Source organism: Ctenopharyngodon idella, chromosome 2 (genome assembly GCF_019924925.1).
Source record: "Ctenopharyngodon idella isolate HZGC_01 chromosome 2, HZGC01, whole genome shotgun sequence".
In the NCBI taxonomy this organism is placed as follows: Eukaryota; Metazoa; Chordata; class Actinopteri; order Cypriniformes; family Xenocyprididae; genus Ctenopharyngodon; species Ctenopharyngodon idella.
Window position 1 is genome coordinate 4,706,729 of NC_067221.1, and position 26,272 is coordinate 4,733,000.

The window sequence follows — 26,272 nt, forward strand, 5'->3', positions numbered from 1 at the left end:
GAATGCTGCCAGTCATATACAGTCATAAACACTTTATGATTCACACACAAATCACAGTGTAATCTGGATCATATTTCCAACAAATAACCTTTTATTTCTGCAGTGCTTTTATGGCTGAATTTTAGCTCATAATGACTCATAGCTCATGACTAATAATATATGCAAATGGAGCCAAATGATGATTATTTAGTAGACTGATTTAAGCTAATAGCTGATATGTCTTTTTAGAATGTATCTGACTGTAAAAATATGTAGAGGATATAAAATGAAAGTAAAAGGTTGACAAAGATTAAATGATAAAACTGGCCAACTGAGGATTCCTATGAATAATAAGTGCTTTATATCCAGGGCGTGATATACAGAAAATATTTGTATACAATTGCATATGTATATATGAATTGAATAAAACAGATCTATGGAAACGTGCGGACTAGTTAACTAAGAATGGATTGTGCCCATAGATATTGCAGTTCATTTGCACATGCACTGTTTTAGGCCTTGAATCACTAAAGGAATTATGCAAATCAGGTTAAATGTATAAACACTGCCAAAAAAAAAATCTGTGCTGAATGCTGTTTGCAAACTGCAATTTTCCCTTTTTACAAGCCGATTTTGAGTGCTTGTTTTGGAGGATGCTGAAAGTGCTGGTGAAAAAAAAAGTAAAAAGCTGAAAGTGTGCGTGTGTGTGTGTGTGTGTGTGTGTGTGTGTGTGTGTGTACTTGGTTATAATACCCTTTCCCATCATTTAATCATTAATCATTTGATGAATTACTTATCATCAGACAATGTAGTACTGTGTTTAAAAAAAAAAAAACAGCATTGTTATGCAGCTCCATCAACTAAACCAGCACCAAACACTAGCTAGCAACCATAAACCAGCATGGAAAGCTTTGCATGAAAGATAAGTTGAGAACAGCATTTCTGACAACCAATCAGACTTTAGAGTTAGGGTGTTTTCACACTTGAGTCCTCTGTAAATGAACCGAAATCAGACTCCTTAAAGAGGTGAACTAAGTGAAAAAGGACCCAGTTCTCTTTACATTCACACTGTCCCTGAAAGAGGAGTCAGATCCTTTTTTGGCCCACTTAAGTAGGAATGTGGTCTCAGACCTCTTTGTGTTCATACTGTTTTCTTTTTGGATCAGTTTTTGATGGGGGACCCTATTTGATCCCATTATGTGCCTCACTAACCAGGATATCTGGATATTTGTTTGTAAAGATTATTAATATTATTAATTATTATTTTGTAAAACGACATTGCTAAATGCTGTTAAATGAGCTTAACTGTAAGGGGCAGTTTACACAACACCGTTTTCAACTAAAAATGGGGACATTTTTATGCGTTTTGGCCATTCATTTAAACAACACAACGGCGTTTTGGTGGTCTGAAAATGCAAACTTCTGAAAAAGAAAAACGGGTTTCAAAGTACAGTTATGTTTTTTTTGTTTTTTTTTATTGCAGAAGGCAATAATAACATCAGCATACAAAAAAACAAAAATGGACAAATATAATAAAAGAAATATGCAAATTAAATAAACTGCTTTAAACTTTCCAGGTACAGTAGGTATACCTAAAAGCAGCATTCATGTAAGAAATTGGATGATCAAATGAAAAAATAAAACTGCAAATTCTTTACTGTATGAATAAAACAAACTGTTTCGATATTAGGATTTGATATTAGGCTGCTGTCACTTTAATAACTACAGTAAAGCACGAATCCAATATACTAATACACATACATGATTTCTTTCTCAAATGTTTACATTCACTTAAGACAAAACCATCTGTTTATGTGAACCTTGTGTGTTTTTGACACTTTAAACACAATAAGATGCTAAAGATAATTTAGTTTAGTACCTGCGCTGTGACAGCTGCCTTTCAGCATGCGCTAGGTATGCGCTCGCAAAACCATATATCTAAAATTTTAAACTGGCAAGGTGCGCAGTTGCATCTCTCTTACATAGTTTGGAAGCGGTTGAAATTACAATAAACAAGTGAACAAATAATTTGTAAAGATCTGCCAGAAGCAGCAGCCATGACGAACAGCTGATTTGTACGGAGGCATCTGATGACCAAACTACATTGAAATTCGCGAAAGGAAAAATCAAGTGTGTTCACGATGGACATTTTTAGCAAATCGTACCTTTAACTGAAAGTGAACCCTACTCAGACCACCTTTTCGTCCTTAAGGGGTCTGAGATCGTAAAACCCCTCAAACCCCTGAAAAGGACCAAGTGTGAAAACACTCTTATGGTGTGATATCATCTTACGGTACGGTTCGCTAAAAACATGCAATCTGAACACAAACTGCTCTGGGCTCATTTGATTTTTCTGTTCTGTTGTCCTCCGTACAAATAAGCTGTTCATCATGGCTGCCTCTTCTCTCAGATCTCTACAAATTATTCGTTCATGTCACGATCACTGTCTGTTCCTGTCAGTTCCTGGACTCCACTTCCCATAATCCTCCCTTCCAATCACATGCACCAATCACCAATTGCCACACACACCTGCAGATCATTACCTGGACTATTTAAGACACACACACACACACACACCCTTTGCGAAGTCTTGATTTGCCCCGGTGATCACTTCTGAGCGTTTTCTTGTGGATTGTATTTCTGTTGCCATTGGACTGTGTTTGTTTGCCGCCTGCCCTGATCCTTGCCTGTTATTTGGACTGTGTTTGTTTGCCGCCTGCCCTGACCATTGCCTGTGACTTTACTCTGCTTGTCTGCCGCCTGCCTCGACCATTGCCTGTCCCTGTTTGTGTCTCTGCCTTTGCCCCTGTCTGCTTTGGTGTTTATCGTAATAAAGCTGCAAATGGATCCTCACGCATTCGACCCATCATTACAGTTCACTTGTTTACTGTGATTTTAACTGCTTCCAAACTGTGTAAGAGAGACACGTCTGTATGCCTTGCCAGTTTAATTTTTTATATACGAGCGCAGACAACTAGCGCATGCACAAAAAAACCAGCTGTCACAGTGTGTGCACTAACCTGAATTATCTGTAGCATTTTATTCATATAGTGAAGAATATGCAGTTTTATTTTTTATTGGATTATTTTTTTTTTTTTTACTTGACTGCTGCTTTTAGGTGCATCTACTGTACATGGAAAATTTAAAGCAGTTTATTTCATTTGCATCTTTCATTTATTGTATTATTATTATTTGTTTCTATGCTGATGTTATCATTGCCTTCTGTAATAGAAAAAAAAACATGATTCAAGGAAAACAATTCAAAATAAATGTTATTTACAAAGATGGACGTGTGATATAGTGCAAGAATACAGATGTAATATTGCAACAAAATGTATATTTTTGTGCAAAAGATAAACTTAAGCTCATTCAAGAGCATTTGTATCAATGTCATTTTACAAAATAATAATAATAAATAATAATCTTTACAAACAAATTTCATGGTTACTGAGGCACATACAATGTAAATGAATGGGATCAAATTTTGAAGGCCATAGGGTCAAGCCATCAAACACTGAACTGGACTAGATCCAAAAAGCACCAGTATGAACACAAAGAGGTCTGAGACCACATTCCTACTTAAGTGGACCAAAAAAGGATCTGAGTCCTCTATCAGGGACAGTGTGAACGTAAAGAGAACTGGGTCCTTTTTCACTTGGTTCACTTCTTGGTCTACTTAAAGGGGATTGAGTTTGGTTCTTTTAAAGAGGACTGAAGTGTAAAAACACCCTTAGGTTCAATGCTAATTTTAGGGCTTTAATGGCTTATACACCATTCTTATCAACCTATCATTTCCCTCTAGATTAAGGGTTAGGTTAGGTTAGGTTTTGGTTAGGGTAAGAACTTTTACTGGACCATCAAAACATGTTTGATCAAAGAATGCCTTACTCCGAAAAATCAAGATGTGCCTGGTTTCCCTATGAAGTAACAGCTGAAAAGAATGACTACAACACTACAGATAGTGTCTAGTTAAATTGGATTGCGGGTGGTTAGTGAATAACGTTTTGCGCTGAACACTGCCTGCAAAATTGGTACAGCTGTTTAGTGAATTCCCCCCTCAGAGAGGAGTTTGCCATAAGTACTTGAAAGTTTGACAAGGCACTCTCTCCGAGAACTGAAGGGAATGCGCAATCTTACTTTCGGTTCCTGCTCTGTGCAATCTCACAGCCTGAACAGCAAACTCAAATCATTCCTTCATTTTTGCCAACAATCAGAAGGCCCTAGTGACCCTCTCCAATCCGCTGTCTCATTCCTTTCCTCATCTCAGCTGCTTTCAGGCCAAATCATCTCAAAAGACCCAGAGACAAGAAAGGAAGTGGGAAGATGCTGTACTCATCGACTCTCACTCTCACATGAGAATGGATCAGTGTCTGGATCTTAGTGGCCCCTGAAGACAACATCCTTTGATGTGCACTACCTTCCTTTATATCCAGACCCATCTCAACTTTACAGAAAGAGAGAGCAGCAAAAAGATTAAATGAAGCGCAAAAGAAAAGGGAGGATGGGAGGGGAAAGGGAGGCTTTTCTCCTTTCTCCTGTACCTTCATCACGAGCAGAACCTGAGAGGTTTGATCAACGCCCTAACACTTGCTCTCCAAGAGCCCCCTCCATTCAGATCCTTTCCTGTGCTTGGGAAATCATTTTTCACTAGAGGAAAATTAGTTTTCTCATCACAGAACTTGGCACCAGGCACTTTTAGCAAATGTAATTTTGGAGGAAGGAGGGTAAAGAGCCAATATGGATTTCCATAGTGTCTGCAGAATATGGACTGGTAATTCAAAGTTATAGACAGTATGATGCGCTAAAAATGTAAATCAATGTTAGTCATTTAGCTGGAAGGTTATCGCTCCTTGTGTGATATAAATTCCCGCTTGCAGTTTGAATTTGTCCAAGGGAAGTATAAGTAAAAAATTTTAATTAAAGGACATCCTCATGTCATTCCTACTCTCATTTTATTTTCCTTTTTCTGTGAAACACAAAATGAGGTGTCAGGGGGAGTTGCTTTTTTCCCAAGCAAAAAAAATAAATAAAAAAATTGCGTTGATTTTTACTGCCAAGCTCCAAAAAGCCAAAAGGCACACCATAAAAGTGACAAAACAGTTGTCTTTATGACTTGTGCACAATATTTCAAGTCTTGTGAAGCCATAAAATACAGTGCTCAGCGCTCATATGAGTACACCCCCTTTGAAAAGTAACATTTTAAGCAATATCTCAATGAACACAAAAACAATTTCCAAAATGTTGACAAGAATAAGTTTAATATAACATCTGTTTAACTTATAACATGAAAGTAAGGTTAATAATATAACTTAATATACACATGTTTCAGTCTTACTCAAATTAGGGTGATGCACAAATGAGTACACCCCACAACAAAAACTACTACATCTAGTACTTTGTATGGCCTCCATGATTTTTAATGACAGCACCGAGTCTTCTAGGCATGGAATGAACAAGTTGGCGAAATTTTGCATCTATCTTTTTCCATTCTTCAAGAATGACCTCTTTTAGAGACTGGATGCTGGATGGAGAGTGATGATCAACTTGTCTCTTCAGAATTCCCCATAGGTGTTCGATTGGGTTCAGATCAGGAGCCACTGAATCACTTTCACCCTGTTCTTCTTCAGAAATCCAACAGTGGCCTTAGATGTGTGTTTAGGATCACTGTCATGTTGAAAAATTGCACAACGACCAAGGGTATGAAGTGATGGTAGCATCTTCTCTTGCAGTAAAGAGCAGTACATCTGTGAATTCATGATGCCATCAATGAAATGCAGCTCCCCGACACCAGCAGCACTCATGCAGCCCCACATGAGGACACTGACACCACCATGTTTCACTGTGGGCACCATGCATTTTTCTTTGTATTCCTCACCTTTGCGACGCCATACAGTTTTGAAGCCATCAGTTCCAAAAACATTTATCTTGGTCTCATCACTCCAGAGTATAGAGTCCCAGTAGTCTTCATCTTTGTCAGCATGGGCCCTGGCAAACTCTAGGTGGGCTTTTTTGTGCCTGGGCTTTAGGAGAGGCTTCTTTCGTGGACGGCACCCATGCATGCCATTCCTCTGCAGTGTACGCCGTATTGTTTCACGGGAAATAGTCACCCCAGTTTGGCTTTCTACTTCTTTAGATAACTGCAGTGAACTTGCATGCCGATTTTCTTCAACCCTTCTCATCAGAAGACGCTCCTGTCGAGGTGCTAACTTCTGTGGACGACCTGGACGGTTGCAGTTCCATCTTTTTAAAATTTTTGTACCACTTTTGCTACAGTATTCAGACTGATCAGCAAAGCTTTGCTTTTGCTTCTTGTAGCCTTCACCTTTCTGGTGTAAAGAAATTATTTTCTTTCTCAGGTCTTGTGACATTTCTCTTCAAGAATGTAAACAAATGCCTAATCACTCATATAACATTATATTAAAGAAGATGTTTTGCCAAGATCCGAAGTTAATCAGTAATAATAATTTTTTTAAGAGAACTGAGGAAAATAGTGTATCTGCTATAAAATGCATGTTTTAAACTGCAATAACTATACCCTGAGCCTTCGGTAAGAGATCTAAATGAATTAATTCAAAGATATATTCAAGTGTCTTTCTAATAATGATAGAAATATTTTTATATGCATACATGCATGGATCTTCTCTGTGCCCCTAAAGTGAGACTGTTTAGTGATAGATGCATCATATTAGCCAACTTTTACCTCAGTAGAACATTTATCTAGCATACCTAAAGTTTGTTTTTACTCCAAAACTTATGCAGGGACACAAATGCAATCTGTTATTTCGATTACAGCAAGCCAACACAAAGACTACATTTAAAAAGTATAATAACATGATAACAACATTGGCTCAAAAACACTTGTGCCCAAAAATAGAGTGCTCATAAGCACAGATGGCTGCAAGCAGGTCGCATAATTACGGGAAGTCCTGCACCAGCTGAGCAACTGCCATTGTGATGAGAGGGAATGCTAACAGATTGCTTTCTCCAGGTATTATAAACCTTCTTTGTTATTTCAAAGGAAACAGGCATCATAATAAGTCTGCTGCTAATGTACTTCTAAGAGCTCTTTTAAGGAACCCTCCTGCGAGATGAATTCTGTGAAAGTACCAGGTCAGCCAAATAACAAGTTATGCATTTCAGTGGAAACTTTGGGGATTCAGGGACCAAACTGAAAACGCACAATACTAAACCATAAAAATTGCTAAATGAAATGTAACGCCAGGCTCTTTACAATCATGCCATCAGTCAGGAGCTAATTAAACAGAGCCGGGGGATCTCTAAAGAGATCCTCAAACCAGCAATGTTTAGCTCGTTCTCATCCACACACCTTAAGATGTTATTAAATTATGCTCGCAAATGATGTCTGGCTGAATTCCCAGTCTCTCATGGAGGTGGATGTGTCATTTTAATCAGCGCTAAGGCTACAGTGGTGGACATTTTCCAGTTAGAAGGGGCTTTTAGGTGCCATCGGCACTAATCGGAAAATGTTGTCAGATCTTATTCCATTTGGCTACCGCAGCTGCAAATGCTAGTCTAAATATTCAGTATTATAAGCATGCGTCGTTATAATTACCAATTACCTCTTGAAGCACTCATTTCAATTCTCTCAGGTGTAAGTCAAAGATAATACTTTGAGATTGTGGCATATGAACCCTAGTAATGAAATCCTTCAGTTATTAAAAGAGACCTCACAGGAATATTTCCGTACTTAACCATTTAATTAGCATGTAAAATAGTTTTTTTTTTTTTAATTATTATTATTATTTCAATAACTGAACTGATAGCATACTATCATAATCAGCTTCAAGAACACTAGCTACTGCAGGGTAGGCCAGCTTCTTAAAGGGGACTTACAATATTATGCCCCTTTTTACAAGGTGTAATGTAAGTCTCTGGTGTCCCCAGATTGTGTATGTTTCAGCTCAAAATACCCCACAGATCATTTATTATAGTATGTTAAAGTTGCCACTTTTTGTGTGAGAGCAAACCCACGCCATTTTTGTGTGGTTTCCTTTAAATCAAATGAGCTGTTTCTCCCGGCCCCCTTTCCAGAAGAGGGCGGAGTTTCAAGAATTCATGCTCCAGCATAATGGCAACAACAAAACAGGACAATCTCACACACCAAAAATGTCAGAAAGGGCGTTTGTGTGCAATATATAACTAGGAGACTCTTGTTTATGAGAATTCTGATAGCTTGTGAGGGCAGCATCAGTTCTGGATATGAAGTTTGAGCACGAAGCGTTGGTATTGACTCATCTTTCAGAATCAACCTTTGTGAAAAACCAGCATTGAACAGACCCAAATTTATGAAGCAGTTCAGTGTAAAATGATTGGCACAAAAGTACAAGACTTTACCTAATTTCTTCAGGACATTTCCTTCAAAAATGAAATTTAACCTCAATGTCTTCAGTGACTCAGATGGCGGGAGTCTATGGAGACTCTTATGTGCATTGGTACATCCCAAAACATCTCAAATGAGCTGCTGCTTCCAGCCCCCTTTCCAGAAAAGGGTGGAGCTTCAAGAGCTCATGCTCTAGCATACAGGCAACAACAAAACAGGACAATCTCACGCACTGAAAATGTCAGAAACTGTGGCTCAGATGGCGGGAGTCTATGGAGACTCATGTTCATTGGTACATTCCAAAAAACAACACTTCTAAAGCCTCTTTGGCGCAGATATTGTACAACTCCAGCTGCTACAGTGAGGATACAGAAATGGCAGACTCTGTGCTTCTCACTCAGGGCTGTGTCTATGCTAATAGGGCAGATTTTCATCGGCTGTGGGCGGGGCTTCTCCTGAATCTGAATCAGCTTGTTTGAAGAAACTGCTTTTGATTTATGGGAATTATAAAAGAATGAGTGAGTGGATTTTTACCATTATAGGTTGGTTGTTCTCACACACTGTGGACACACCGGTGTTCAAAAATTTTGCATTATAGGTCCCCTTTAAATTCCGCAAAGGTAGCATAAACAAAGACCCACGGCTGACTGAAACAACATCTATATATCAAAATATATCTCAGTGGTAGTGGTGGTACACCATGCAAGAGATATATGCAGTAAACTACACTTTAAAAAGTGAAGGCATGAGAGAATCGGCAGCGTGGATCCCTGCGGATCTAACACATTCTCAGAATTCTAATTTGACTTTCACCTCGAGTCTCTGGTAACACTTCTCAATTTTCAAACACAAACATTCGAGACAAAACGAGAGGTATTGGCAGCGAAATTGAACACGTCACCTCGCCGACAGCATGGATGGATTCAAAACAAGAAGTCTCTCAGCTTTCTTTCTTTCAATTATCACTCAACCGTATGATTCGCATGGTTTCTTTTCCACCACATATAACGCTGACAACCTGGGAAGAATGGAAGCTGCTTGTGAATTTCTTGAAAAACATCTGGGGACATCTTTTGGATACATCCCAGCGGGCCTCAGAGTATGTGCAGAACAATAGTTCACACTCATAACAGGCACTGCATTTTCAGCGCTCGCAAAGCATCATGGGAAATCATGACAATGCTAGGCTCAGCCGATTCGGTTTGGTTCCATACTAAAAATAAGAAAACAAAAGGGAAAAATTAGAAACATGAAAATGCATATACAGCATCGCACAAAAACGCAAGACTTCCTAAACTGATTAGCGGAGTCTGAATGTGATTTTTTTCCAGTGGGAATTGTCTCCCCAAGTAAATAAACTATGATGAAACTATACGAGTAAGAGAATCATAAGTTAGTAAAAGAGTTCCTCAGGCATGGTTCTCGACCCTCAGGGATCACTGAATGTAATTCCAAAGGAGGACAGAGATAGGGCACATTGTTCATTCACTTCATGTAGGTGAAATCTAGGGCACACTCTCATTCGCACACATCATAACAAAACTCACTCAGTCAGACACACTTCTGAGTAATTCCTAGACTTTCATCCACAGCTGGAATGAACAATTTCACAGTTCAAAATATAGGTGGTCGAGTTACCATGGTTAAATTTTCAGGGCAAATCAGACTTTTTTTTCTTTTTTAAGTTCGCCAAATACAGTCAAATAGGACTAAAAACAAATAAAATCTACAAAACATCAAGTCTGAGGATCACCCGGCAAGGTTGTTTATATGAAAAGCATTTGATTAAACGTTCCACTGCTGGCTTTTTTTCCTCATGCTGCCTGTTTAAACCGCCCCCTAATCTGCTTTATTAAGCATCCTCTAAGCATCTATATCTCAGATTAATTAACCGAAAGCATAGAAACTAATTGCATTTATCATTTAGAAAGCTCACATAAAAAAAAAAACGAATCAACTTTCATTATTTATTTACTGATGAATGTGTGTAGAATTGTAGGTCCAAAGCAAGTAAATTTACATTCATTTTTGGCAATGTACTTTATATTGTTTATAATAGCCTACCATGCACCTCTTAAATTGTTTGTCACAAAATATGATATAAATGACACTCCAATCAGCTCTTATTCACATCAAGCAAGTGACCTTGTGGGAAATAGACTGAGCTGATAATACATGTGTGATTTTTTGCATCATGTACTACACCCTTAATTTTAAATGACAGCCTGTCACACCTTAGAGAGGATTGTGACCAGCACATAATCAACACTCTCTTCATCCACTAACAAGATCAAAATACTGCCAAATTAATTTTTTTAACACGTTATTTTTAATAATTTAACAGCAAGATCCACTAGCGTATCCAACTGCAAAGTCTACTGGTTATTTTAGACAGAACGGTCCAAACACGATCAAAAACATTTTCATCGTTCATTTCAGGTCCTGCTTCTATAAAAGGAACACAATACAATTGCAAAGTGTCTGAACTGCAGGCGCTGCGATTCTCTTTCACTACATCCTTCTATTTTCACTCTCATGTGTGGTTTTTGCAATCCATCCATAGTTTCCCTGGACCGCATCCTAGCTTGGGTTTTGTTAGCTAATCTGGTGCGAGGAAGGCAAAGTTTAGCGGAACAATACGGCATTGTACATCATCTGAGAGGAGAGATTAATGAGAAAGAGGCTGGTGAAGCCACAACCGAGATAAAGAATTAGCAAATGAAGCTGCCGTTTTTCTTTTTTTTCCTTCCTCTACTGACTCCGGCTCATCCTTCACGGTAATTTGATTGAGAATGCTCTGTGCATACTACAAGACCTACGCTATCTGCTCTACAGGGGAAAGTCTTGTTCCCAGAAATAACAATTCATCTTCAGGATCCCTGCCTCAGCATATATCATCGACTTGAGGCTCATCATCGTTATTTTACATCAAAGCAAGCTGATACATGGGAGACAGTGAGCGTGGCAGGAGAAAAAGACGAAGGAGGGCGAGGCGAAGCACTTAACAATCCCGGGTCGTGTTCCAACACCCCAATTAATGCGGTGCCAGAAGGACGCCCGCATTCCATTCTCTAAACAGACGAAAACAGGATTGATGACAAAGCCTCTCGCGCATAACTCACGGTCTGACGTGGAAGAAGAGAACGGGACGGAGAAAGAAAGACGGAGAGAATGGGAGCGAAGAGAATTAGGGAGAATGACGGATTGAGATGGAGGGCCCGTTTTTCTCTGAGTCTCCCTGGCAGCAATCTTTCGTGTGTATCCATTGGCTCCCCGTGAAAAGGCAGTGAAATATCACCTGTCACTAAATTAGAGCGCAACACTCATTTCCCGGTGACGCTTTAACAACAGAAGCCGCCCACCATTAATCTGTCATTGATAAATCAAAGTAATAAGTGCACAAGACTTGTGCACAAGTTTCCCAAAAATGTGGATTATGCAGGAAAAAGATCCTGAGCTTCAAAGTTATTCTCATTACTTTGCGGTCAAGTTTGGGGTCAGTAAGAAGGAAATGTAATGCGGACACATTCAACTCAACAAAAGGGACAGTAAAGACATTTATAGTGTTACAAAAGATTTCTATTTAAAGTAAAAGCTGTTCTTTTAAATGTTCTATTCATCAAAGAATCCTGGAAAAATATTAAGCAGCACAATACTGATAATAATAAAAAATGATTCTTGAGCACCAAATTAGCATATTAAAATGGTAAGAAATAGAAATAAAACTTTCACCAGAAGATTGAGTTATGATATTTTAATTAAAAATTCCAAGGTCAATAAATGTAAACAAAATTAAGCGTATGCATGTATGAATGATTCACAATAAAAGATCAATAACATGCATGTAGAATGGATTTTCATTTCATACTAGGGGTTGCACAGACTAGTCGAATTTAATGCTCTGCCATGAGGCTTTAAAGGATTAGTTCACTTCAGAATTAAAATTTCCTGATAATTTACTCACCCCCATGTCATCCAGGATGTTCATGCTCTTCTTTCTTCAGTCTAAAAAAAATTAAGGTTTTTGAGGAAAACTTTCCAGGATTTTTCTCCATATAGTGGACTTCACTGGGGTTCAACGGGTTGAAGGTCCAAATGTCAGTTTCAGTGCAGCTTCAAAGAGCTCTACACGATCCCAGACGAGGAATAAGGGTCTTATCTAGCGAAACGATCGCTCATTTTCTAAAAAAAAAATAAAAATGTTATACTTTTTAACCACAAATGCTCGTCTTGCACTGCTCTGTGATGAGCGTCCATGACTTCACGCATTACGTACTCATGTTGGAAAGGTCATGAGTGACGTAGGCGGAAGTATCGTGGTAGGGTGAAAAACTCCATCTCATTTTCTCCTCCAAATTCAAAATCACCCGACATCATTGTTTTACCTTTCTTTTTCTTTTTTTTTTTTTTTGTAAAGGTCATTTGACTTAGTCTTTGTACATTCGCTTTGTAAACACTGGATCGGCACTTCCGCCTACGTCACGCGTGACCTTTTCAACGTGATTACGTAATGCGTGGTGCATCGCAGAGTGCATTTGTGGTTAAACAGTACACAAATTTTTATTTTTTTTAGAAAACGACCAATCGTTTCACTAGATAAGACCCTTATTCCTCATCTGGGATCATATAGCTGCACTGAAACATTTGGACCTTCAACCCATTGGTAACCATTGAAGTCCACTATATGGAGAATAATCCTGTAATGTTTTCCTCAAAAACCTTAATTTCTTATCAACACAAGAAAGAAAGACATGAACATCTTGGATGACATGGGGGTGAGTAAATTATCAGGAAATTTTAATTCTGAAGTGAACCAATCCTTTAAGTTTTATATCAGCTTCACTATTAGTAGAGAGACACTGGCAGGTGGAATTAATTCACACGCAATCACTCTCTCACTAATGCATTCATATAAATGTAATCTTTACTGTGCTACTTTATCTGTATCTGATTTAGAACGAGCAGAAATCTGTGAGAAATATAATTACCCAAAGACAAAAGAACTGATAAAAGTAAGCTGTTATGTAGGACAATAGCCTTGTGGGCAGCACTGTGTCAAACGCCTTAGCTGTGCACAAGGCAACCCGCATTCAGTCTCAGCTCGAGGTTCAGGCTTATCATTAATGACGTCATCAGCGACTACTCGACATTGACGTCGACTTTAATCACGTAAATGTCGACTTTAAAAAATCTGAAATTTCATACTGACTTAAAAGTGTGATGTTACAAGAACAAAAACACACTACAGTATGAATTAACATACTGCAAAGATAATCAGTCCTCACCAGTGGTTGATGGTAGTACTGTAAAGAAAGAGGCATGCTGTCAGCTAAAAGATTCTCCAAGGTATGAACAACAAATCTTTATCAAGTGCACCACACACAGCATGCTTTTCAAGCACAAGCTGCAAAAATAAATATATAAAAGCTTGAAAAGTGCTTTTTGCCAAGGCTGTCAGAGAAGAGATTAATTCTAGGCATTGTCATTTAATGAGCTGTAGAGAGTTACCTGTCATAATGCTTCCACACATTCCTCTTTGTGTAAAAAAAATCACTTTATTTAATTACTTTGCATCAGTCAGCCACCACCCCATCTGAACAACCTGCACTTGAAAACCAGCGAGTCGGAATCTGTCTTTCATAAACACCACGCAAGTCATAAAGTTGTGCTGTCCATTCATTGCTCCGTGAGAGTTGATTGACGCTCGAAGTGTTGGCTATTCCTCCTCGAAAGCCAAAACGCACGTTGTATGAGTTGTTTTTCAAGGCCGGTTGGTTTATTGAACGCGCGGCCATGGAAAAGCCGACAAGATCTACTTATACAAGGGCTGTGTGTCACCACAACAATGGAGATAGAGGCAAGAAATGCACTCTGAAATAGCAGGAAGGTCAGGCGGATCTGTCTCCATAACAGTGAGGAAAGCGTTGACTAAATCTCTTTTATATGAGCACTATGCTGCAATACACATAAAATCTCACACTTAACCGCCCTCACTTACACACAAAGGAATAGAGGAACACTACACTGAAGAACCAAGCTATTGTTACCATCCAATGCTATAAATTTCAGAATAATCCTGGATGTTCTGGAGTGAGCTTATATGTCTCATTGGAATAGATTAGATATGGGGAAAAACAGGCTGCAACGTTAATCAAAATGATCACAATCGCGATTAAACAGCAAAAGGCTGCGATTTAATTAAAAAGATATATATTCTGCATGTGCTGCATACTTCAAAATGAAGCATACTGAAGATTTGAAGACTTTGTCTTAAAAAGGATTTCTTTAATAATGGCTAGTAAAAAGAATTATTAATAAATCATTTTTTATAGTATATTTTTTCATATTTAATATTTAATAATTATTAATCAGTATTATATAAAAATAATTATAATGTTCCAAAACATACATATAAATACTTACAATAGTATACAAATAAAAGTACAATTCTATGATCCAATCATGCCTAAACTAGACAAAGCTCTCGTCTAAAATCATAAAACAATCATGCAGTGATAGGAAAAAAAAGTACTATTTAATTAGAAAGGGAAAAATGTAAAGTCAGGTTGAGGGGTGAGTTTATTTTAAAGCAGACCTATTATGCAAAATTCACTTTTATAAACACTGGTGTGTCCACAGTGTGTGTAAACAACCAGCCTATAATGGTAAAAATCCACCCACTCCTTTTTTATAATCCCCATAAATCATAAACAGTGACTCTTACATAAGACTAGGGATAAGCCCCGCCCACAACTGTTCACGATCTGCTCTATTAGCATAGATCCCGCCCTGAGTGAGCCGTAGCAGTCTGCCATTTCAGTTTCCTCACTGTAGCAGCTGGAGATGTACAATGTCTGCACCAACATTACAAAAGTTCTGTTATTGGATGTACCAATGAACATAGATAGATTCCCGGCATCTGAGCCACTGAGGAGAGCGTGGTTGAATTTCATTTATTAAAGAAATGTGGCAAAGAAAGTCGGTAAAGTGTAATATATTTGCGCAAATCATTTTACGTCGAACTGCTTCACAAACGAGGGCCAATTTAACGCTGGATTTGCACAAAAGATTAACATGACGGCACATGCTAGTCGATGAGTTGAATCAACTCAGCAACTACATAAATTTATCCACTAACCATCCAGAAACGTCCAGTTTCATTCTAAAAGTTGTAACTTCTTCCTGAGTCTCTCCATCAGTGTCGACTCCGGTTTGAACAATGTAAGGCTGAACACCGTTACTGACAATCCTCATTTTGGCTGCGTGAGATTCTCCAGCTTTGTTGTTGTTGAGCAACCGAAGCGCGAGCTGTTAAAGCTCCGCCCTCTTCTGGAAAGGGGGCCGGGAGCAGCAGCTCATTTGCATTTAAAGGGACACACACAAAAACTGTGTGTTTTTGCTCACACCCAAATAGGGGCAAATTTGACAAGCTATAATAAATGATCTGTGGGGTATTTTGAGCTGAAACTTCACAGACACATTCTGGGGACACCAGAGTTATTGGTAACTCTCTAATTGGAGTTATTAGAGAGACTTATATTACATCTTGTGAACAGGGGCATAATAGGTCCTCTTTAATATAATGACCTGCTGATTGTACATTATTTCACTTATTACAATGCTACTTTAATAATGGACATGCAAAATTGATACCAGTTAAAATGATTTGTTCATGAGAAGAAAAAGGAAACGAGACGTGAAACAAGCACAGTGCAAGACATTGGTTGTCAGGGACAACAGCCACATATGCCTGTACGCCTCGAATGCCACGATTGACCAATCAGAATCGAGTATTCCAGAGCGCTGTGTAATAAGTTAGGTAAGTCGTATACCTGCATAAGGGACAGGAGCGTCTTTGTCCAGTGCGACCAGGGGAGGGTCTAGCAGTACAGTGTCCATATTCTCACTGATGACACCATGATAAGACGTCTCGATCCATGGTTTGTGCTTATTCACTGCAATGGAGAGAGAAAAGAAGGAGAATTAAAATTCTGAACTGCTCAGACTGTTCAAATCATCTCCTAAATAAGAATAAAAAACACAACAAATTCAGTGTGTTCATGCAAAGAATGGCTAATAATGGCAATCGATACAAGTCCAATAAGCACAGGTTGTTTGTCCAATTCCCCAAATGGCCTCATCCCTGTCTCCAACAACACGTATCCAGGGAAACACCCTCATTTATCTGTCCTAGCGTGCTCTGTTGTTCCTCCTTTTTTCGTGGCTGCTGTATAACAAGAGATACCAAAACAAGATGCTAATCAATGGATGACACAAACGCAATCTTCTACCCAGTGAAAGGAAAACATCCCTGCAAGAGTCATTGTGCATTAAACAGCTCGTACAGAAGCAGTGTTTACCAAACCCGCTGTACACATCTAATGCCATGTTTGGTAAGTGTAACATTTTTAAGGTTAATTAAAAATCTGATTTTTAGTGAGCTTATTTTGCCAAACATATGAACATATGCTTGCTGCCCAGTGTGCCCTGTAGCACAGACGGACCTAAAGAAAGAAGATTTTGCCAAAACACTTTAGAGGAGTATTTTGTTAACAAGCAGCTGAAGATTAAAAATAAGGTTCATTAAATGTAATATAGTTTTAAATCTTCTGTAACACTTTAGTATGGGGAACACATAAACTATTAACTACGACTTTTCCCTCAATAAACTCCTAATTTACTGCTTATTAATAGTTAGTAAGGTAGTTGTTAAGTTTAGGTATTGGGTAGGATGTAAGAACTTTGTTTCGTTATTTTCAAGAATGTTAATGTTTTAAAGTCCCCCTGTAGTCAATAATTTTATCCCTTAAAACTCATCTTTAATCACCAAAATGACATATTTCTGTGAAAAAAATTCTTCATGCCTTAAAATAGCTTGAATGTAACTACACCCTTGATCCATTTAGTATACACGGATCCATGAATATGCAAATTAGCTCCGCCTCCACTCGCTCACACCAGCTCAGAATATCTGATCCACTCGCTCAACTTTACTGTTATAGTAAACGCTACATGATGGCAAGTGGAAATACTGGTTTAATTCAGCCATATATGTTTGAACCAGAAACTGATTCAGAAGAAGAAGAGGAAGAGGAAGAGTGAATTATACAGACTTGTCTACAACTTCTATGTATCGCTCCCTACAGCGTCGGACACATAACGGTATTTAATATGATCAGCCTTTTGCTTGACTACATTATTAAACAGCTGATAATGTATTGCTAATGTTACACAAACCATGTTCCCATTCGCCATCTCAGTCTGTTCTAAAAAACAGTATCCTTTGAACAACTCAGAACGTCAGTGGAGAAAGTCATACTGTTCATAGCAATATACATCATATACATAATTCATCCGCTATATTGCTAAATGTACCCGATTTTTCTTATCAACAGAAAAATATACCAGGATAAACTGGCTTCTCTTGAGACTCCCTGCTTCACAGCACAGTTAATGATATGCTAAAGCCCGCCCACATGTTGACATGATTGGTTACAACATGTTTGTGACGTAGAAAACAGGGGTGATTTCAAACCGCGTTTTTTGAGACTGTCTTTTGTTCACTGCAGCTTTAAGGAGAAAATACTCAGCAATGGTGTTGACTGATGAATTTGCACATGGTTTGTCTTAAAGCATATTAAAAACACTACAAATGCATATAAACAACGTTAAAAACTTGATTATACCATAAATGCAATTGTCAATCCCAAGCAATACGCTGACAAAAAAAAAAAAAAAAGTTTTATTTGATTCCCCCCTCGTGTATTCAGAAATCCTCCCCCGGCATGAGTTAATGGAGTTTTAGATTAGTACTGGCTATTCAGTAACCCCTCGCGTGGCTCAGTTCGAGATCCACCAAAGCAATTAATGAAAGAGTAAATTAAACCATTTCACACTTGTGGAGGACAGTCTACTCAAGTCTCAGAGAAAAGAAAGGGTGAAAGAGTGTCCCCATAACCCATAAGCAATCTTAGGCAGGGAACAAATCATCCGATTCAGATGACCAGACGATTAAACCAGCTGGCAATGTCGTTTTCAAAGACTACAATCTTGCTTTCAACAAGTCTGTGCCATTATATCTCATATCTCTTTCTCTCACTCACTATTAAACTCAGACACACTTACAGGGACAAAACATGTTTTTGTTTTTTTTGGTTTGTTTTTTTACACGTACACCAATGCAAAACCCACTTTTTAAAAACCACAACCACTTGCAAACATCTCAGAGTGTTTTGCCTCATTTGAAAGTGCCTATTTGAACAGACACAGATGAATAGCCGGGTTGTATCTATCTAGCTGTGTTATACATACAAAGACATGTACTACAAGCTCTAGAGAGGCAAACAATGTGTGTGTTGCAGATGTACAGACTGAGAGGTCAGACACACTGCAGTCCGTTTTTCCCATTGTGTAGGAATAACAACGCGTGCAATAAGGCTTTCATGTAGGTTACGCAACTCCACGATACACTATTAAATGTCCAATTCATTAGGTAAATATTTAGTTGAGCATTTCATGTGTGAAATGTCACAGACTAGGAAAAAAAAAACATGTCATCATGTACACAAGATACAGTAAATAACTGTAATTTGGATCAGGTACTTTCTATTATAATAATACATCTCTTCAGGCTCCAGTCAGTGCAAATTCACATTGAACTCTCTCGTTCTCACTCTCTCTCTCTCTCTAATAAGGTTAGTGGTGTCACTAAGAGCAATATGCCTTCTCTGTAATCCCTGAGCTATTACCCATGAGATGTCTGCAGCCATTATACAGCATTAGAGCGCAGTGATGGAAGCTAATTCAATGTGGACTTTTCTCTTCCATCCGCTCCCCTGCACTAGAAAGCTCTGCCGCACACACAGCTAGAAAAACACAATACATAATGGCAGATGAATGTGTGAACACACAAATTTACCTCACATTCACCATTAAGGAACATAATCCCTGAAAATTGTGTTAAAAACATCAAGACAGTGTTACAGTGTTAGCAAAGATACTTGTTAACTTTTTGAACAGAACAGAACATCTAAACAGCCATTAAACCTTGATGAACTTAGAGAGTTTATTAAGAAACAGGGCCTAAAACTAAGTTTATGCCACACCTGCCAATGCCCGGTGACTTAATGATAGACCTTGATTATGATTTCACTTTTTTAACTTTAGTTAGTGTGTAATATTGCTGTTTGAGCATAAACAACATCTGCACAGTTACAACGCTCAAAGTTAAATGCAAAGGGAGATATTTTCTTTTATAGAAATCGCTTTTTAAGGACTACAACGAGCTTCTTCCCGGGTTAGTGACATCACAAACCCTAAAATTTACATAAACCCCGCCCCCGAGAACATACAACAAAGTGGGTGAGGCCATTTTGGTCTGCTTTAGAGAAGAGGAAGAGTTGTTGTAGTAGAGTGTTGTTGCCATGCCGTCATTTTATGCCGGACTGCTTTACAAACGAGGGTCAATTCAACGCTGGATTTGCACAAAAGATTAACATGACGGCACATGATAGTTGATGAGTTGAATCAACTTCACAGCAACTACATAAATTTATCCACTAACCATTCAGAAACATCCAGTTTCATTCTAAAAGTTGTAACTTCTTCCTGAGTCTCTCCATCAGTGTCGACTCCGGTTTGAACAATGTAAGGCTGAACACCGTTACTGACAATCCTCATTTTGGCTGCGTGAGATTCTCCAGCTTTGTTGTTGTTGAGCGACCAAAGTGCGAGCTGTTAAAGCTCCGCCCTCTTCTGGAAAGGGGGCCGGGAGCAGCAGCTCATTTGCATTTAAAGGGACACACACAAAAACGGCGTGTTTTTGCTCACACCCAAATAGGGGCAAATTTGACAAGCTATAATGAATGATCTGTGGGGTATTTTAAGCTGAAACTTCACAGACACATTCTGGGGACACCAGAGACTTATATTACATCTTGTGAAAAGGGCATAATAGGTCCCCTTTAAGAAGATTTACCTGCTTTAAATATTTCTTACTGGCAATGAAACTGTTTTTGCAAAAACAGGCAGTTATGACACCAAAACTTTAGATACCAGTGAAAATCCACAATTCTCTATCCCAATTTCTATACCACATCTAAAACTACTAGCCTAACTAATATACATTTAAAACATTATTAAAGACAGCAGTTTTCAGACATTGAATAAAGTAATGAAATGTAAAATAACACTGGATAGTCTTCACTGTATAAATTAAACATAGATTAATTCTTATTAAAGTTACAAAAGTAAAGAGCAGTGAATGATTTTTTTCTTTGCACTTTGTTGTTTGATTAACATTAAAAACACAGACAGCAACAGGAATATTAGGCTGCTGTCACTTTAAGAGCTAATGCACAGATCCAATACACTGATACTGGTACACATCTTTCTCTATGGTCAACGCAGCGTGCAAGTAACAAATTGAGTTCCCTTTTGCATCTTCTTGTGCTTGAATATTTAAATTGCCAAGGCTTAAACTTTCATGACAATGCAGTGCTGGTCTGTCAACTGTCCTGAGCGCAATCATATTCTCACAACATTGCATTGTTAGATTTCATACAAATATTACCGGCCAACTGGTGATTGACACCGTTTCATATGCTCGCCAACTCGCATTTGGCGCAAATCCCTCATACCTTAAACAATGAAAAAGGTCAGCTATAATCTTACAGTGGTGGAACATTAAGCTTATCTGATTCCAACTCTGCAACTGCAACTTTGTATAAATATAAGTGAAAATTCTGTTATAATATTTAATTTTAATGCAGCTTTTGGTACGACAGATGGATAGACAGACAGACAGATAGTTCTCCCATTTGTCTGTGAGCGCTATCCAAATAATGTATTGAAATAAAGCAGGTGAGCCCAGAGTGAGGGAGGTGGAAAATTCAGGTCGGGTCTCACAAGAGGACAAGAAAGGGACTATTACAGAATCAATTATTTATTCAGCTTGATGTATAATTATTCCAGAATTTCAAGCACCTGATAAAATGTTGCCGGGGGAGAAAGTGAACGTTTGCAAATCTACTTTGACCCTTCTTCAACCTGCTATAATGAAAATCCCAGTCAGCATTCCAACGGTAATTAAACTTGGGGACAGCCAGCGGAATTGATGGTGAATTTTACCGCTCTCCCAGTGTCACGCAACAAGCTATTAATTTCTGACCGGTCAACACCGTAACATTACATGCGGCTCATAACATTGGAATTAAACAATGATTGAAACATGCATGAGGGACCCAGAAGAAAAAGAAAGTGCTAGAGTCAGAGGCTGACAGAGAATGACTAAAAGAGAGAGAGAAGACCAAAAATATTCAGGAATATGTAATGCAGCTTGCATTACGGTGACTATTTTGCATGTAGTGTTTTTGTATGCATGGTGTAAACAACAAATATTGTGGTTAAGGCCAGCTAATGGACCTTAGCAGAAAAACAAGCCTTCTAGGTTTATTCACCCTCTTCAATAAGAGCATCCTGTTCATAACAAGCCTCTGCTACGCTAAGGGATAAAGAAGCCATTAGCCAAATGGCTCTGTGATGGGTGTTGTCTAAAGTCCAAAGACTTCAACTCAAAGTCAAGAGTCAAAGATCAACCCCAGTCCAGCTAGCATCATCTGCTATAGTCAATGGGGGTATTAGTAGAAAATGGTTAATTAACGTCCCTTGCACTGTGCAAATGACCAGAACATAGCTCTCTGTATTGGAAAAATACAGAAATGACTATCAGGAAGAGAATAATTAGCCACAGTGACTTAGCTTAATCCAATACTAGCAGGAAGGAGTTTGCTGGTAGGGGCCGAAGGGTAATTTTCAGATACATTGAACTCAACGAAGCCGCATCCCACACTCCCACAGAGACATACTTCTTAAGCTTGCATTGCTCGTCTTTAATGCTTATTAATGAGGTCATAATCTCTGCTTTTTCTATGGCGAGCTTTCAAGATTTGTTGGTCTTCAGAGAGTTCTCATATAAGGGGCCCAGTTGACAAAATTACCGTTTTATCATCCTATTTTATAGCACAGCCATAAAAAAAAAAAAAAAAAGAGAAATGTTTGCATATTGAGGGCTGCTTGAGTTAATTAATGAATGAACAGATTGTATGGTGTCATTCTTGGGCACCTGGAAAGCATCGTAAAAGGGTGTAGGATGGGGAGTCGATTTTACGGTGACCTCTATAAAGGGGGTGAAAGAGTTGAATGGGTTTTAAGGCCTTTTAAGGTTCAGCAGTGGTTTCGGTAGCTTTGGATAACCTGCATGGTCTCCATTAAAGGCAATATATCGTAGGCTGTAGCAGCAACTCCTCCTGCAATTTTCTGTGGTTAAAATGTCATCTGTTGCCTAGTGATGTGCATCACATTCTCCAAGATGCTCGAGTTTGAGACCATCTTGTGTCATTCGCCAAGTTCCCTGTCAACTCTACATGATCACTGTCACAATACAAGTGATGAAAAAGGCCAAAAATAGATATAAACTACTACTATTATATAAACTGTTCACACCGCTAGTTGCATGTAATTAGTCTCTGACAGTTGGGATGCCTGTTCTCACTGTTGGTTGTCAAGTAACATTTAAGAATGACATTAGCAGATGTCATTCAGTGTTATTGAGATCAAATCCTTTTTATTGCAGCTAAAAACAAACATTCTGAAGGAAAAAAGATGTTATTTAAACAGAATCAGTGCATAACATGAATAATATGAAAGGTGTAAATGTGGTTTTAGGTTCTATTTATCCCTGATATTGACCTCCATTTCAAGCAATCTATTTGTAACAGGATGGCACTAAATACAGGTGCAAATGGGTCCAAAACGTGATATTCAACCACTTCAACCACAGTGGAGGTAGTTTAAAGAAAATAAACACACACACGTTTGATCACATTATGTTTGTAGTGCAAACGTTAATGCGTTCAAAATGTTCAAACAACAAACCACCTACTCATCTGTCAATCAAGCACTGAGGGGTCTGGGTCTGGTTCTCACACATGACAACTTTAGCAACTTTTCACACTATTTTTAAAAGCAAATCCTCCATCTCTAGTATATCACTTAGCATATTTGAAAATCCTCATAGGCATTCATGGACATCTTCATAACCCAATCTGGCACAAAACAAACGTTCATGATGAAGACAATCGACGCAGGTGACGTGTCTTGAATCTGCCATCGCTGTGGGCTGATTTACAGCTAAATTTCTCCATAATAAGCATTAATAATTCCTGACACAAATGGCTGAGAGACGGCAGAGGTTTATAAATGTCCTTGGTACTACAAGCGCGCTGATATAAACGACTCGTTCCCTTGTGTACATAAATTCTGCGAATCAACTTACTTAGGTCACCAGCCATGAATATAAATTTGTTTGATTAGACTCTCGACAAACATTGAAGCGAATATCTTTTGTGACGGAGAAGTTCTCCGCGCTGGCATTTGCTACTGTCAGCCCGGCATCGATACCTCAGAGGACTCGGAAATGTCAATTGTCTGTAATTAGAAAGCTGGCATATTCATTCACGAGGCTTTGTTTCCTTGTCACGGAATGCGGGTCCTTATGGTCTTTTCATTAGCCATATTGTTTATCAGCCTTACGTGAGTGTCTATACCGCCTGAGACACAGTCAACCCTTACGAAAAGAGCCGGTTTGATTACACACTGTGTGAAGTCGCTTAAATTACGAGTCATTGTTAGAAACACAGAGAACTGATTGAGGTGGAGGGATGAAGGGTTTTAGGGGGACTTGAGAGCGAGTCAAATGAAAGCAAGGAGCGAAGAGAACAATGATCTCCTTACTGACACGAGCGCCAGAGGCTGAGAAAGAGAGAGGGCAGGGCTCAACTCTCCATCTACTCCGGATTAAAATTAAAAGGGTCTGCTAGTTTATCTTCTGTCTGTGGGAGATCTGGACGCTCGAGTGGCTCTCAGCACCTTTGGGCGTTTTGAGGAGACGAAAATGAAAATTGATACTGGGGCTACAGCTCCATGCCTCCCTCCCTGGATGTCTGCTGTGCCCACATACCGGTCACCTTTTATCTATTTGAGCAATTGGGGATGTGCTAAAACTACATATTTTTAATGACTAGTCAGCAGTGTTGGGGAAAATACTTTTAAAAGTAATGCATTACAATATTGCGTTACTCCCTAAAAAAGTAACTAATTGTGTTACTTAGTTACTTTTTATGGAAAGTAATGTGTTACATTACTTTTTGTTACTTTTTCTCATCTCGGCTGGACTACTACAACAACAAAAAAGTTCTATTTTTGGCAAATGTAAAAGTCCTTTCACACCAAAAGTGAAATGAACGAGCCTCAGGCTGAAGGAAATGCAAATTCATGTCTGTACAGTAGAGGGACTTTACTAGTTACTTAAAAGTAATCTGATTACGTAACTTGCGTTACTTGTAATGTGTTACCCCCAACACTGCTAGTCAGTGAGTTGTCTTAACAACTAGTCTTAAAGGGATATTTCAGCCAAAAATTCCACACCTGCATCCCCTTCTTTCTTATGCTGAACACAAAAGATGATATATTAAAGAATGTTTTTGTCCATACAAAATGTTGTACAGTATAGACCAAAAAAAAAAAAAAAACCCCTCAAAATATCTTTTGTGTTTCACAGAATAAAGAATACAGTTTGAAACGACATGAGGGGAAGTAAATGATGATAGTGGTGAACTATCCCTTTAAAGAAGTCTTTGACATTACATTACATTTAACCATTATCCAAATTAACGAATTAACTACTATAAGTATATCCAACCTTACCCAGATACATACAGTACATGTATGTAAAATATATTTTAGCCCAGTGATATATTAAAAGCTGTATATATATATATATATAGTATATCCTACTTTACTTGCATACATATAGTATACTCACTTAAAACAAAAAACACTATACAGCAAATCTTGGCAGTGGGATTGTTTATATCATCTCACTGCTTTATATATAAAGTTTGATATACAGTATATTATATCCAACTTTATCTTCATACATGTGCGTAAAGTGATAAATACTTAATTTCAAATGGCTGATTTTGATTATGCAGCTATACTATATATCATCCAGCCCTTTATACAAAGTTAGATATATGCCTAGTTCTGTCATGAAACTCTAGATGGCGCAGTCTGATGGGTCTTTAACGCAAGCGGATGATATTTACAGCATTAGCTACTTAGCACAAGCTGATTGGTTTATGTCACATATGCAGCCAATCAGCTTGCTGCTCAACATTTAAATGGCTGGTTATCATTCACTATAGCAGTTGTAGCGCGCTTTCAACGTTCATCTAAAACCCTCCACCTTCCCCAGCTCCACCTGTATAGATCTGCTATGTGTAATTGATGTATGCTATTTGTGCAGCAGCAGGATGTCTTACATACTCACAGCAGCATAGCGGTGTATGTATTCGCAGTAGCAAGTTCCTGTACTTGCTCTGCAGCAGCAACAGCAATAATCTACAGCAGCAGCGTAGCAGATCTATTCCACCAAGACCAAATACATTAACATTATCATATCCATGCAAAAATCTTCAGAGAGTTGTCATGATAGAAATAAGTATATTCACATAAATACAATATGCGCGATACATACTATATAGCATATCTCAACCTCTTGATTGCTTGTAGTCACAAAGTGTAAACTATATTGTCGCCCAGCTCTACATATTAATGTATTATAAACATTAACATCATGATTATCTGCAAAGCTGCTTTGACACTATGTATATTGTCAGAAGTACTATACAAACAAATTTGACTTGACTAGACTTACTTGCATTGCATTTTAATTAGTTCATGCATTTTCTCAGAATCAATCCATGACCTTGGCATTGCTAGCGCCATGCTGTTACTGTGTGAGCTTCAGGAACACTTAGTACTGTATAATTAGAATACACAATACAAGATGCTGCAGATTTAAGTTGACTAAATGATTGAAGAATAATTTAA

At 38.3% G+C, this 26,272-nt stretch overlaps 1 protein-coding gene across 1 annotated transcript in view; it reads right to left on the reverse strand.

The window, feature by feature from the left end:
* The window catches only part of clstn2a (calsyntenin 2a), a 254,376-nt gene that overhangs the window by 120,708 nt on the left and 107,396 nt on the right, over nt 1–26,272 (reverse strand). Inside the window, exon 2 of the mRNA XM_051879314.1 lies at nt 16,153–16,275. Coding sequence (XP_051735274.1) covers nt 16,153–16,275 — 123 coding nt within the window. The remainder of the gene's footprint in view (nt 1–16,152; nt 16,276–26,272) is intronic.